This window comes from Pristis pectinata, chromosome 12, assembly GCF_009764475.1.
Source record: "Pristis pectinata isolate sPriPec2 chromosome 12, sPriPec2.1.pri, whole genome shotgun sequence".
Classification (NCBI taxonomy): Eukaryota; Metazoa; Chordata; class Chondrichthyes; order Rhinopristiformes; family Pristidae; genus Pristis; species Pristis pectinata.
Genome location: NC_067416.1, coordinates 7,991,290 through 8,004,220, shown reverse-complemented (window position 1 = coordinate 8,004,220; position 12,931 = coordinate 7,991,290). Strand labels below are relative to the sequence as shown.

General features: G+C 46.3%; 1 protein-coding gene across 4 annotated transcripts in view; it reads right to left on the bottom strand.

The window, feature by feature from the left end:
- LOC127576880 (semaphorin-4G-like) overlaps positions 1–12,931 on the bottom strand; it is a 171,415-nt gene that overhangs the window by 32,042 nt on the left and 126,442 nt on the right. For all 4 annotated transcript variants that reach the window (XR_007957292.1, XR_007957291.1, XR_007957293.1 and 1 more), the window contains 4 exons: positions 9,181–9,325; positions 8,707–8,929; positions 7,152–7,267; positions 4,800–4,954 (listed from right to left, as the gene is read on the bottom strand). Coding sequence is in view for 1 of the 4 variants with exons in the window: in XM_052027690.1 (XP_051883650.1) it covers positions 4,800–4,954; positions 7,152–7,267; positions 8,707–8,929; positions 9,181–9,325 (639 nt within the window). In the remaining 3 variants the exon portion in view is untranslated. The remainder of the gene's footprint in view (positions 1–4,799; positions 4,955–7,151; positions 7,268–8,706; positions 8,930–9,180; positions 9,326–12,931) is intronic.

Sequence of the window (12,931 nt, the reverse complement as noted above, 5' to 3'; positions counted from 1 at the left end):
AACAACTTTGTGGATGACAAGAATGTTCTCCAAACCTAGTAATCCCTGTATTTTAGAGCAGTGCCTCTCATCCTGTCAAAGGCTAAGGATGAAATCTTGATCTCCCAATCTACCTCGTTGTGGCCCTTGCACTTTATTTGTTTACCTACACTGCACTTTCTCTGTAGCTGCTGCACCATAGTCTGCATTGTTTGCTGTTTACTACCTCAGTGTTCTTATATGGTATGATCTGTCTGGATGGCATGCAAAGTTTCTCACTGTATCTTGGTACACGTGACAATAATAAACCAATACCAATAAGCACAGCAGCAACTGAGAAGAAGCAAGCCAGCGAAACACAGCTAGAATTGCCTTGGATATACTTAAAAGTCCAGATACAAAGGGAGAGGAACAGGGGGAGATCATAAATTCCTGTGTCCTCTGCCATTCAATGAAATCAGGGCTGGATTGTCACCCAGCTCGTTTCGGTGAAAATAAATTTGTCAACTCAGAATTAAAATGAACAATTAACCCTGCAACACCTGCTGTTTGCAGCAGAGAGCTCTAAAGTTACCTCTGTATACAGAAGTGTTTCCCAGCTTCTAAAAGGGCTGGGTCTAAATTTAAGGCGCTGTCCTTTGCTCCTAACCTTAGTGACCCACCCGTAATGTGCACAGTTGCCAACAGTCCACTTTCTCTTCAGATCCTCTCTCCTGGAAAATAACAGAGGTGGACCCTCCTCCTCAGCCCCGTCTACTGTTGCCACGTTTATGCCCTGCACTCCACTCCTGAAATTCGCCTTCAGTAAATCTCTGTCCCCAACCTCCTTTACTTTCTCTCCTTCTCCTGAAATTGCAGGGAGTAACTTTAGTTTTGGAAAACAAATTAATCTACGGATGCTGGAATGTGAAACAGAAACAAACTCAGCCTGTTCTGACGATGGGTCACTGATCTGAAACATTAACTGGTTTCTGTCTCCATGGATGCTGCTTGATTGGCCGAGTTCTTCCAGTGTTTGCTTGTAATTTTAATTTTGGTTGCAGGAACAAATGGCTGATAGTAAGTTTGCCCATTCTGCACCACTCCAGATTTAACCTCCCAATGACCTTGATATTGCTAGTGGATATTTATGGTCAAGGATAAGTAGGAAGAGCTGTTTTGCTGCTCGTTCTCGCCTGGATCCTTCTCCAGAAACTGCAAACTTGATGCATTTGATTTTCCACCTAAGGACTGTGAGAGGCAGAGGGTCAGACTCCATGGGCCTGAGCCTTCCCTGACAGACCAGGGCTGTTCCTCAATGCCCGAGTGTGTACGTCGTGAATGGATCCTGTCACTTCTTCAACTAGAGAGGTAGGGAGGGTGGTGAAGAAGGCTTTTGGCACACTGGCCTTCATCAGTCAGGGCACTGAGTATAGAAGTTGGGATGTTATGCTGTAGTTGTACAAGAGGCTGGTGAGGCCACATTTGGAATATTGTGTTCAGTTTTGGTCACCCTGCTGTAGGAAAGATGCCATTAAGCTGCAAAGACTGCAGGGGAGATTTATGAGGATGTTGCCAAGAATCGAGGGACTGAGTTATGGAGAGAGGTTGAGCAAATTGGGACTTTATTCACTGGAGCGTAGGAGAATGAGGGGTGAGAGTATAGAGGTGTATAAGATTGAGGGGCATAGATAGGGTGAATGCACAGTATTTTTCCCATGTTTGGTGAATCAACAACTAATAGGTTTAGGGTGAGAGGGGAGAGATTTTATAGGAACCTGAGGGGCAACTTTTTCACCCAGAGGGTAGTCAGTGTATGGAACAAGCTGCCAGAGGAAGTAGTTGAGGCAGGTACATTAATAAACATTAAAAAGGCTCTTGGACAGATATATGGACTGGAATGGTTTAGAAGGATATGGGCCAAATGCAGGCAAATGGGACTAGCTTAGATGGGAGTGGTGGACAGCATGGACCAGTTGGGCCGAAAGGCCTGTTTCCATGCTATACGACTCTGTGACTCTAGAAAGGGGTGAGGATGTGGAGCCTGCTCCAACTAGAAAGGACAGGGAACAAGGGGAAGGGGCACGTGTTCATAAGGGAGAAAGGGTTGGAAGGCCTGATTGTCTTGCTGGGCCCTTTCACAACTAGCAGTCAACCATCTCACTGTGAGCCTGGATTCACACACAAGGCAAAGTCAGCAGAATTCCTTCCCCAAAGGGGCCTGCCAAACGTCAATCCCACAGCCTCATGTTTGCCATTTTTAAATCTTTTTTTTAAAATTAATTATTTTTACATTCGATTTGAATTCAATGGTGGAATGTGAAATCAGGTCTCAGTGGCTCAGGATTACTAGTCCAGTAACCGGATCCCTGTGCAACCCTAACTCTCCACTGACCCAGGCTGTAACACTCCAAGGTGGTGCAGGCTGATACAGTTGGGGTGTGAGGAGCCTGTGCAAACAGCCACTAGGTTGCTATACCAGAAATTCTTGTAAAACAACTTCCCTCTGTACTCCAGCTTGTAAACACAGCGAGGTTCTATTAATGTACTGTGGCACAGTGGCTGAGTACTGCTGCAACACAGGACAGACTTGCTTATTATTATTTTACACCTGTTTCCATCTGTGTTACATTGTGCAGTTGACGTGAAAATTTGTTCTGCTTGCAATGCAAGCTGTTATTTCTACCCAGTACTGTAACTGTAATACAAAACTGGGAGGTTTATACATAGAGACACAAGAGTCTGCAGATGCTTGAATCTGGAGCAACGTACAAAGCACTGGAGGAACTCAGAGGGTCAGGCAGCATCTGTGGAGGGAAATGGACAGTCGACATTTCGGGTTGGGACCCTTCATCTGGACTCAGATACGTTATACGTAGATCAAGTTCAGTAAATTGGTAAATTGGTTTATTATTTTCACATAGAACAGTACAGCACGGTACAGGCCCTTCGGCCCACAATGTTGTGCCGACCTATATAAACCTACTCCATGATCAATCTAACCCTTCCCTCCTACACAGCCCATAGCCCTCCATTTTTCTTACATCCATGTACCTATCTGTCTTAAATGTCATATGTACCAAAGTACAGTGAAAAACTTCGTTTTGCATGCCATCCACACAGATCATTTCATTACAACAGCGCATTGAGGCAGTACAAGGGAAAGCAATAGCAGAATGCAGAATAAAGTGTTGCAGTTACAGAGAGAGTGCAGTGTGGGTAGACAATAAGGTGCAAGGTCACAACGAGGTAGATTGTGAGGTCACGAGTCCATCTTATCGTACTAAGGGACTGTTCATAACCTTATAACAGTGGGATAGAAGCTGTCCTTGAGCCTGGTGGTACGTGCTTTCAGGCTTTTGTACCTCCTGCCTGATGGGAGAGGGAAGAGGAGACAATATCTGGTGTGGGTGGGGTCTTTGATTATGCTGGCTATTTTACCAAGGCAGCGAAAAGTACAGACAGAGTCTATGGAGGGGAGGCTGGTTTCCGTGACGTGCTGGGCTGTGTCCTCAAGGCAGCAGGGAAGGAATCAGCTTAATGACGGCTGCATCATGATTGATTTACTACCTTCCATCTCTCCTCACCCCTACCTCCCACCTCCCTTGTACAGTTTCATAACCTTCTGGGAAGGACAAAGGAAGGAAAAATCTATGTAGGGAGACAAATATCCTGGGGAATTCCCATTCTACTGTTCCCTGTTTAGTTAAAGCTGAGCTTCAAGCAGATGTAGCTTTTGCTTCAGAACCTGTCTGGTTCTTTTTGGTACTATGCATTAAGACATCTGGGTTCAAAAACTTTCTTAATAAAATTATTAATATGCAAGACAGAAATTGGTCTTTGCAGTCAGGAGGAAGGTTTTGCATTCCTGAGTAACATACAAAAAAAAGTGCAGGATCTGAAATCAGAGCAGAAAATGTTAGAAATACTCAGCAGGTCAGGCAGCAGGTTGGGAGGGAGAAACTGAGTTAACAATTCAGATTCCTTTCGTCAAAACTGGTCCTGACCCAAAAAATTTCACTCCGTTTCCCTCTCTACAGAAGCTGCCTGATCGGCAATGTATTTCCAGCACTTTCTGGTTTTTATTCCTGAACAGATGGGGAGCCTGCCGGTTATTAAAATCTTTCCCATTTTTGCAGCTGATCTTGTTTTCAAGTTACACCAGATCTCAGGGGGATGGTGATCAGGTGAAACAGTGGCCTCTCTCTGAGACTGCCATCCAACTCTTTCCCCACATCCCTGCAACACCTCCCCCTTCAAGAACTCATCCAATTCCCTTTTGAAAGCCACTACAGGATCCGTTTCTGCCAGCTCACCAGGAACTGATAGAAGTTTATAAAATTATGGGAGGCATAGTTCAGGTAGACACTGAGAATCTTTTTCCCAGGGTAGAAATGTCAGATACTAGAGGACATGCATTTAAGGTGAGAGGGGGAAAGTTTAAGGGAGATATGTGGGGCAAGTTTTTCTTTTACACAGAGAGTGCTAAATGCCTGGAATGGGCTGCCAGAGGTGGTGGTGAAAGCAGTGGTGTTTAAGAGGATTTAGATAGACACATGAATATACAGGGAATGGAGGGATATAGGTCATGTGCAGGCAGGGGAGATTTAAGTTAATTTGGGATCGTGTTCAGCACAGATATTGTGGGCCGAAGGGCCTTTTCCTGTGCTGTACTGTTTTTTGCTCTAACTGGATCTGGATCCAGAAAGGTCACTTTATAATTTCTCCTTATTGCCCCTTACAAGAAGGTACATGGACCCCTGCACCTAAACCCCACCATTGACCATCCGTGTGACTGAGAGAGACATCCTTTCATTGTAACACAGAGCAGCTGACAGTACCTGTCATTTTCCATCCGAACATCCCGGCAAACCCAGCCATCCCAACCGCAGTAAGGATCTCGAGCCAGAACGCAATCCCAACAGCTGGGGTAACTGCGACAACTCGACACGGGGAGCTGAATCACCCCACTCTGCGATCCAATGAACAGAGTCCCCTGTAATTAAAGCAGGAACACCTCGAGGGTAAATCATTGTTTCGTGCAGAGCGCACTGTGGCCCAATACTATTTTAATTTCCAAATAGTCATCATAACAGTGTGCAATAAACACAGAGACACAAGAGACTGCAGATGCTGGGATCTGTAGCAGGAACAAACTGCTGGAAGAACTTAGCAAATTAAAGCAGCATCTGTGGAGACAAAGGTCTGGTTGATGTTTCAGATCGAGACCGTGTCAGGACCAAGAGAGAGAAGCCGAGTTAGACTCTCAGTCCTGATGCAGGGTCTCGACCTGAAACATCGACCATACGTTTGTCTCCACAGATGCTGCTTGACCCACTGAGTTCTTCCAGCAGTTTGTTGTTGGTGCAGTAAACACACCAGGCTGGGCGGTTGACCTGCTCCTGGCATTTGACTGGGTTTTAACAACAAAGGAGCAGCACAGATGGATAAGGTGGTGAGGAAAGCACACGGGTAACTTGCCTTCAGTAGCCAGACATAGAATATGAGAGCAGTGAGGTTATGGGACAACTTTATAAGACACAAGTTAGGCCACAGTTACAGTACTGTGTGCAGTTCTGGTTGCCCCACTATAGGAAGGATGTGATTGCACCGAAGAGGGTGCAGAGGAGGTTCACCAGGGTGTTGCCTGAGCAGTGAGGAGAGACTGGATGTGCCCAGCTTGTTTTCCTTGGCGCAGAGGAGGCTGAGGGGGGACCTGATAGAGGTGGATAAAATTACAAGGGACATAGATGGGGAGGTAGTTGGAACCTTTTCCCCAGAGCAGAAGTGTCTAAAACTAGAGAGTGTAGGTTCAGGGTGAAGGGTGGGAGTCTGAGAGGAGATCTGAGGAAATATTTTTTTCACCCAGGGAGGGGTTCAAATCTGGAAAGTGCTGACGCAGGGGGCGGTAGAGGCAGGGACCCTCACAACAATTATACAGGATCTAGAAGAGCACTTGATCACCGAGGCATAGGTTACAGATCACATGTTGGTAAATGGGAAGAGTAGAGAAGGTACTTGATGGTCGTAATGGACACGATGGGCCGAAGGGCCTGTTTCTGTGTTGTATGACTGTGACATGTCTTGTTTCTGCTCTGTGGCTGAGGTTCTGCTTGAGAGCAGCGGGCTTGGTCTGAAGGTTCAGAGGGAGCAGCTGCTGCTTCCTCGGCCACGGGACACGGAAGGCGTCAGGTTCAGTCGCTGCTCTGGGTTTGCCAACTTCAGCAACCATCCGGGACCTTGTAGTTGTACCCAGGAGGTGAGGTCTGTGGACATTTGTGACCCAGTAACTCCTGCTTACCACCCACCCTGACGGGAGGAGGTGTGGGCGAGACATTGGTCGGGTTCAGGCCCTGCTGAGGCTGCCATGACCAAACAGACAGATGTCACTCACTATCCGGACCCGCATTAGAAGGCATGTCACAAGCAAGCTGCTGTCTACTGGTCCCTGGAAACACAACAAGCTTCTCAACTTATCAAACTCGCAGTAAGCAGTTACCATCACAACCATTGTCTTTGTCAAAGCTTCACTTCAGTCAGGCCATAGGGCTCAAACCTCAGAAACATTAACCTCCAGTCAGGGAAATGTTGAAAGAAAGAAGTGCATTTATATAGATCCTTTCACCACCTCAGGACTCCCCAAAGCTTTACAGCCAATAAAGCAACTTGAAGTCTAATCACCATATCTACATAGGAGCCAATTTGTGCACAGCAAGGTCTCACTGGGAGTAATGTGATAATGGTCAGATTAGAGAGGCATTGGTTTTGGGGATAGTCCCCCAGCTCTTTGATGAAACAGGTCACAGGACCTTTTACATCTACCTGAGACTTTAGTTCATGTCTCATTTGAAAGATGCCACCTCTGACAATGCTGCAACCCTTTGGAGGGTCGGCCTAGATTTTTGTGTTCAAGTAGCTGGAGTGAGACTTGAACCCACAGCCTTCTGACTCAAAAGCCAAATCACTATCAACTGAGCTACAGTTTGCTTGGAGCAACAGGGATGTGAAGGGGGTGGTTATCGACCCATTTACTGCTTGGGTAGTAGAGTGACAAGATTGGTCGTCCTGCTGTTACAGAGCTTCACTGATGTTCCTTCCCATCTTCACCCTGTCACGTTTGACTGTAGATTCTGAAAATGGAGCCTGCCTGTATCCACTTACAGTTGTGCATGGTTAATAAGGTGAGGCCGTACCTGGGCTCTGGCTAATACCAGACTTTCCACAGGCTGTGGCTCCTCGTAGAGCTGGATCTCCTCAATGATGTGCGTGCTGCCTTCCGAGCTCACTACTTTGTGTATCCAACCATCATCTGTGAAACAAGAGACCTTAGTCATATTGGAGACACGTGCTGACAATTCTCTTCCAGCTCAGTAATACTTTGGAACAAATACATAGCAAAGCCGGCAGAATAACAATCCATTCATTGCATCCTGATCCTGAATAATATGGCAGGGACACTGAGTTATTCCCTTCCAATGGTCAGTGAGATAAATTAATACTTATATCAGGGCCTTGAACGAGGTTTGGTGGAGCGCCTTTAGTTTAAGAATCTGTTCACGGGACGTGGATATCACTGACAAGGCCAATGTTTATTGTCCATCCCTGAACTGAGAGGGCGTTGGTGGGTCAGGAGTCACATATCAGCCAGAAAGGGTCACGGTGGGACATTTCCTTCATATTTGTGAATCATATGGGTTTTTGCAACAATCCAGAATTTTCATGGTCACCACCCCCTTTTATTCTGGATTCACTTCGGTTAAATCCAAAGTCTCCCACTGACCTGGTGGGATTTGAACTCACATCTCTGGGGCAGATCTTGAGATGATGTCCATTGTACAACCACACCTGGGTTGAGATGGAGGAAGAGAAGCTGGGAGAGCTCACCTGGAGAGCAGAATCAGGTTTGAGGGAAGACTTGACGGAGGATTTTGGAATTACAAAGGGCTCTGAGGGAGAATTTCCACTGGCAGGAAGTCCATTAGCCAGAAGACTCAGGTTTGAGCTTATTGGTGAAAGAACTGAAGGACATTTAGTTTGTTATAACTGGAGGTGAGATAGATTCAATGGCAGGTGGATACTTGCTTAAGGAAGAACATCATGCCAGACTTTGGGTTACCAGAGCTGGAAGATACTTTGGAAGGTTTCAGGGCTGGAGAAGATTAGAGAAATAATTGGGAGGTGAGGAGGGGGACTAGGATGTGATTTGAAAACCTTATTTATTTTTAAATTGGAGGAATTTTCAGAGTGCACCAGGGCGGATTGGTGTAAGTGGATGCTTGATGGTCAGTCTGAATGTGATGAGCTGAAGGGCCTGTTTCCATGCTCCGTGACTCTACATACATGATGGTAATTGGGGTTGGATGTGGTGTAGGACCCAGGCTGCAGTGAGTGGCTTGCAAATGAAGGCACTCTCAATACAGAGGGGAACTTGCAGAAATGAAGGTCCCACAAACTACATGACCAACAACTTGACTGATTTTACTTTGCCGGAGTTGGGTGCGGGCAGGCAGCTGGGTTTCAGTAGAACTGTCTGCTTTACCTCAGCTAGTTTGGGGGATCTGCTTAACTTTCCAAAGAGGCTTAACATCTCAGTGTCACCCCAGGCCACACACTGAGTACAACATTCAAGTGTCACTCCTATTGTGGTCCTAAATGGGTAAGAAGGGTCTGGAGTGAGGCTGATCCCACAATGGGCTGCTTCAGAGTACCACAGAGTTAGGAAGGGAGCGTGGCTCTTGCTACACCTACCTGTTCCAATGAACATCACATTGTATTGTTTATCATCCAGTGCTGTGACTGTGTCCACTACAATCTTTGTGTAGTTCACGTGCTTCTTTGTAAAAAGTGGGCGGCCTCCCACAGGTCTGACGTCTTCATCCATCAGTGGATGCTTCTTCACAAAGTCCAGGACACTGTCCGGCAGATCACGTGATGTCATGAAGCCTGCTCTCCTGAATTCATCTGTAATGCACTGTCACACACAGCAGGCGAACACAAGTCAGCAGAGGGCTGAGAACTGTCTGCCACCTCTCCTCCTCCCTCCCTCCCTCTCTCCTTCTAACACCACGAATCTATGTTAGTTAATGGTTCCTGTTGGAAAAGCCTTGGCAAGTCATTGCTTTGTGTTTTGTTGATGGTATGCACTGCAACCACTGCTTCGTCTGAGCCACACAACAAATCACAGACCCAAGATTGTCACATTTACCCATCGAAGGGTCTTACCGATCCGGGGCGTGGCTCTGGAACCGGGTCCGTGTATCTTGACCATCGTCGCGGAGATTCCTGATCTTCCTTGTATGGCCCATCAAACGCCTTTCGGATGTCGGTGATGGTGTACTGACAGACAGCGGATGTTCGTACATTTTGCCTTTGTTATTGAGAAGAACCAGTCAAATGTTAGTGAAACTAGAACGACATTGAGCTCACACAGTGAGATCAGTAGCAGCTGCCTCAGTGCTTCAGCTAATGCCTGAAACTTCTCGTTGCAACACTGCAGTGAAGAAGTTCACTCGCGTCAATCTACGGGATTTCGAGGTCTTGCTATTAAACAGTGCACGTTCCCCAAATGTCTGCAAACAATCTCAGCAGAGATCACGGGTCAACCCTAGTGTCACCAGTCTCCAGGATCAAAGATAAATCTTCGGGGTTGAAGATAAATCTTCAGGGCACTGCTGAATTGAAACCCAGAGACAGATCACAGGGGCATTAACAAAATAGTTCCTTCTATTTGATTTACCTTGAAGGCCTTGGTTATAAAACAAATAGCAGATGAGACAAAAATCTGTTTCACTGACAAGATTAATCAAGTGGGTGACAAGGCACCTGCTCCCATTGCAATTGTTCATGGAGAGCACTGTAGGTGGGTCACAGATCGAGGGCAGGAGTGTGGGGTGGCTCACAGCAGGAGGTCTTGTGATAAAACCTCCAGCGAGATTCACTCAACCAGTGATCTGAACTGTGGTTAGAGAACCAGAGAGTTAGTTCCCTGTTTAGAGAGCTCATCCAGGGAGATTAAACCTTGGGTCAGGGAGCCAGCCCAGGGAGATTATATCCCGGGTCAAAGAACCAGCCCAGGGAAATCACAGAGTTGTACAGCATAGAAACAGGCCCATCAGGCCACTGTGTCTATACCAACCATCATGTCTAATCCCACTAGCCTACATTAATCCCATCTCCCTCTGTGCCCTGCTCATTCAAGTACCTGTCCAGATGCCTCTTGAATGTTGTTAGTGTTCCTGCCTCCACCACCCCCTCTAGCAGCTCAATCCAGGTACCAACTACTCTTTGTGTGAAACATCTACCCCTTGGGTCCTCTTACAAACCTCCTCTCTCTAATCTATGTCCTCTAGTTTTAGACACCCCTACCACGGGAAACAGACACTGGCTATCTAATCTAACCATGCCTCTCATAAATTCATACACCTCTATTATGTCATCCCTAAGCTTCCTTCACTGCAGGGAGAACAGACCCAGCCTATCCAATCTCTCCTTATAACTCAAGCCCTCCAACCCAGACAACATCCTTGTGAACCTTTTCTGCACCCTCTCTAGCTTAATCATATTCTTCCTATAGTGTGGCAACCAGAACTGTGCACAAAGTGTGGACTAACCAACGTTTTGTACAACTGGAATATGTCGTCCCAGCTCTTATATTCAATGCCTGGGCCAATGAAAGCAAGTACACCATACACCTTCCTCACCCCCACCAGAGGCCAGAGGACCAGCCCAGGGAGACTATGTCCTGGGTCTGAAAGCCAGTCCTGGAGTATAGTCATAGATTCACGGAAGCAGGACCTGCGGCCCAACTTGTCCATGCCGCCTGTGTTTGGCCCATAGCCCACTAATCCTTTCCTATCCACGTACTTATCTAGATGGCTTTTAAATGTTGCTAATGTGCCCGCCTCAACCACTATTTCTGGCAGCTCATTCCAAATATGCACCACCCTTTGCGTGAAGAAACTGCCCTTGATGCCCCTTTCAAATCTCTCGCCTCTGATCTTAAACCTATGCCCTTTTGTTTTTAGCACCCCCCTTCCCTGGGAAAAAAGACTGTGTGCATTCACCCTCTTTTGCACCATTTATTTATTTTTGTGACTTACAGTAATTTTTATGTCTTTACGTCTTGCGCTGTACTGCTGCCGCAAAACAACAAATTTCATGACACCCAGCACTCTGCAAGAGCTGTAGAGGTTAAAATTTGATCTGGAGCAATTTACATCTTGATCTGTTTTGTGGTAAAGTGTTATAGAAAGGATGTCAGAGGCAACTTTTTTTTTTACACAGAGAGTGGTGGGTGTGTGGATGCATTGGGGACATTTAAGAGACTCTTAGATAGCCACATGAATGATAGAGAAATGGGGGGCTATGTGGGAGGGAAGGGTTAGATAGATCTTAGAGCAGGATAAAATGTCGGCACAACATCGTGGGCTGAAGGGCCTGTACTGTGCTGCGATGTTCTATGTTTTTTTTATATATGTCAGTGATAGTAAACCTGATTCTGATTCACCCTGTCTACGCCCCTCATGATCTTATACACGTCTGTCAGTTCACCCCTCAATCTCTGGATGGTGAGACTGCACCACTTCCGAAATGCTTTGCGCAGCATCAGAGGTTATTCCAACTAGATGATCAGTCATCGTCACACCACTGACAAACACGCAATCAATCCATAACATCTCTCCAGTGGTAAGTGTGGCTGATCAAACAGTGGAAGAATGTGTGCGATTCGGGTCTGTGCTGTCAACCTGAGATGCTCGTCCTCTCAACTGCCCTCCCGGAACTCAATTCTCCTTTCACACAGAGGTAATCACAGCACAGTTACATTCCCATCTCCACCCACTACCCTCATTAACAAACCTTGCACACAGGAACAGACGGTAGAATAACTGTTGCTTGGAAATGAAACAACATCAGCATGAAATATTCCAAAATCAGATGATCTGATCAGGTTTAATTCAACAGGACATCATCTTGCAGGATGAGACTTAGTCTTAACAGAGCATCCCATTATCATGGGCACAGTTGGAAGCAGCAAGCCAAATTCTCCTCTATGATGAGTCACTGTCTCCACGGAGACAGATTGTTACAGGACAAAGAGCTAAGGGACATTTTGTCCTGCACTTCACATTGATGGAGACGGTGTCTCCTGTGGTTGGTGTCGGGGAAGAGCTCATCTTGATGAAAGGGTGGTAACCTGGAATCCTTGTGTCACAGAAAGAGGCATGCAGTGCTGAGGGAGCACCACAGTGCCGGAGGTGCTGACGGCCCACACCAGCAGCTTCAAGAACAGCTGCTTCCCTTCAACCAACCGGCAAAACCCTAATCACCACTACAGTTTATCAACACCATGACCACTCTGATCACTTTGTACTCAAATGAACTTCTTTTTTGTTCTAATTGTTTTTTTTCAAATTGTGTATAATTTATGGTTATGTTTTTCTCGTGAATGCTGCTTATCTGATGCTATGTGCCTGTGATGCTGCTGCAAGTTAAGTTTTTCATTGCACCTGTGCACACTTGGACGTGCATGTGACAATAAACCTGACTTTGACATTAAACCAAGGCACACATCCACTCTCTCCAGCAACACCTGGAGAGTTCTCCAGTGTCCTGGCCAATACTTAACCCACAAGCAACATCACTATACAGATCTATGTTTAATTTATGTTTTTTCTTGTGAATGCTGCTTATCTGATGCTCTGTGCCTGTGATGCTGCTGCAAATAAGTTTTTCATTGCACCTGTGCACACATGGACTTGTGCAGATGACAATAAACTCGACCTTGACATTGACTTTCTGGAGTTTACTGAGCTTCTGTTGGAGACTGCTTACTGTATGCAAATTGGCTGCCGTGATTCCTCGATCAGAACAGATTTCATTGGCTTCAAAGTGCTCGGAGGTGTCCTAACCAAACGAACTCAGAAAGAGCAGGAGCAGGCAATTCGACCCTTCATGTTTGCTGCACCATTCAATA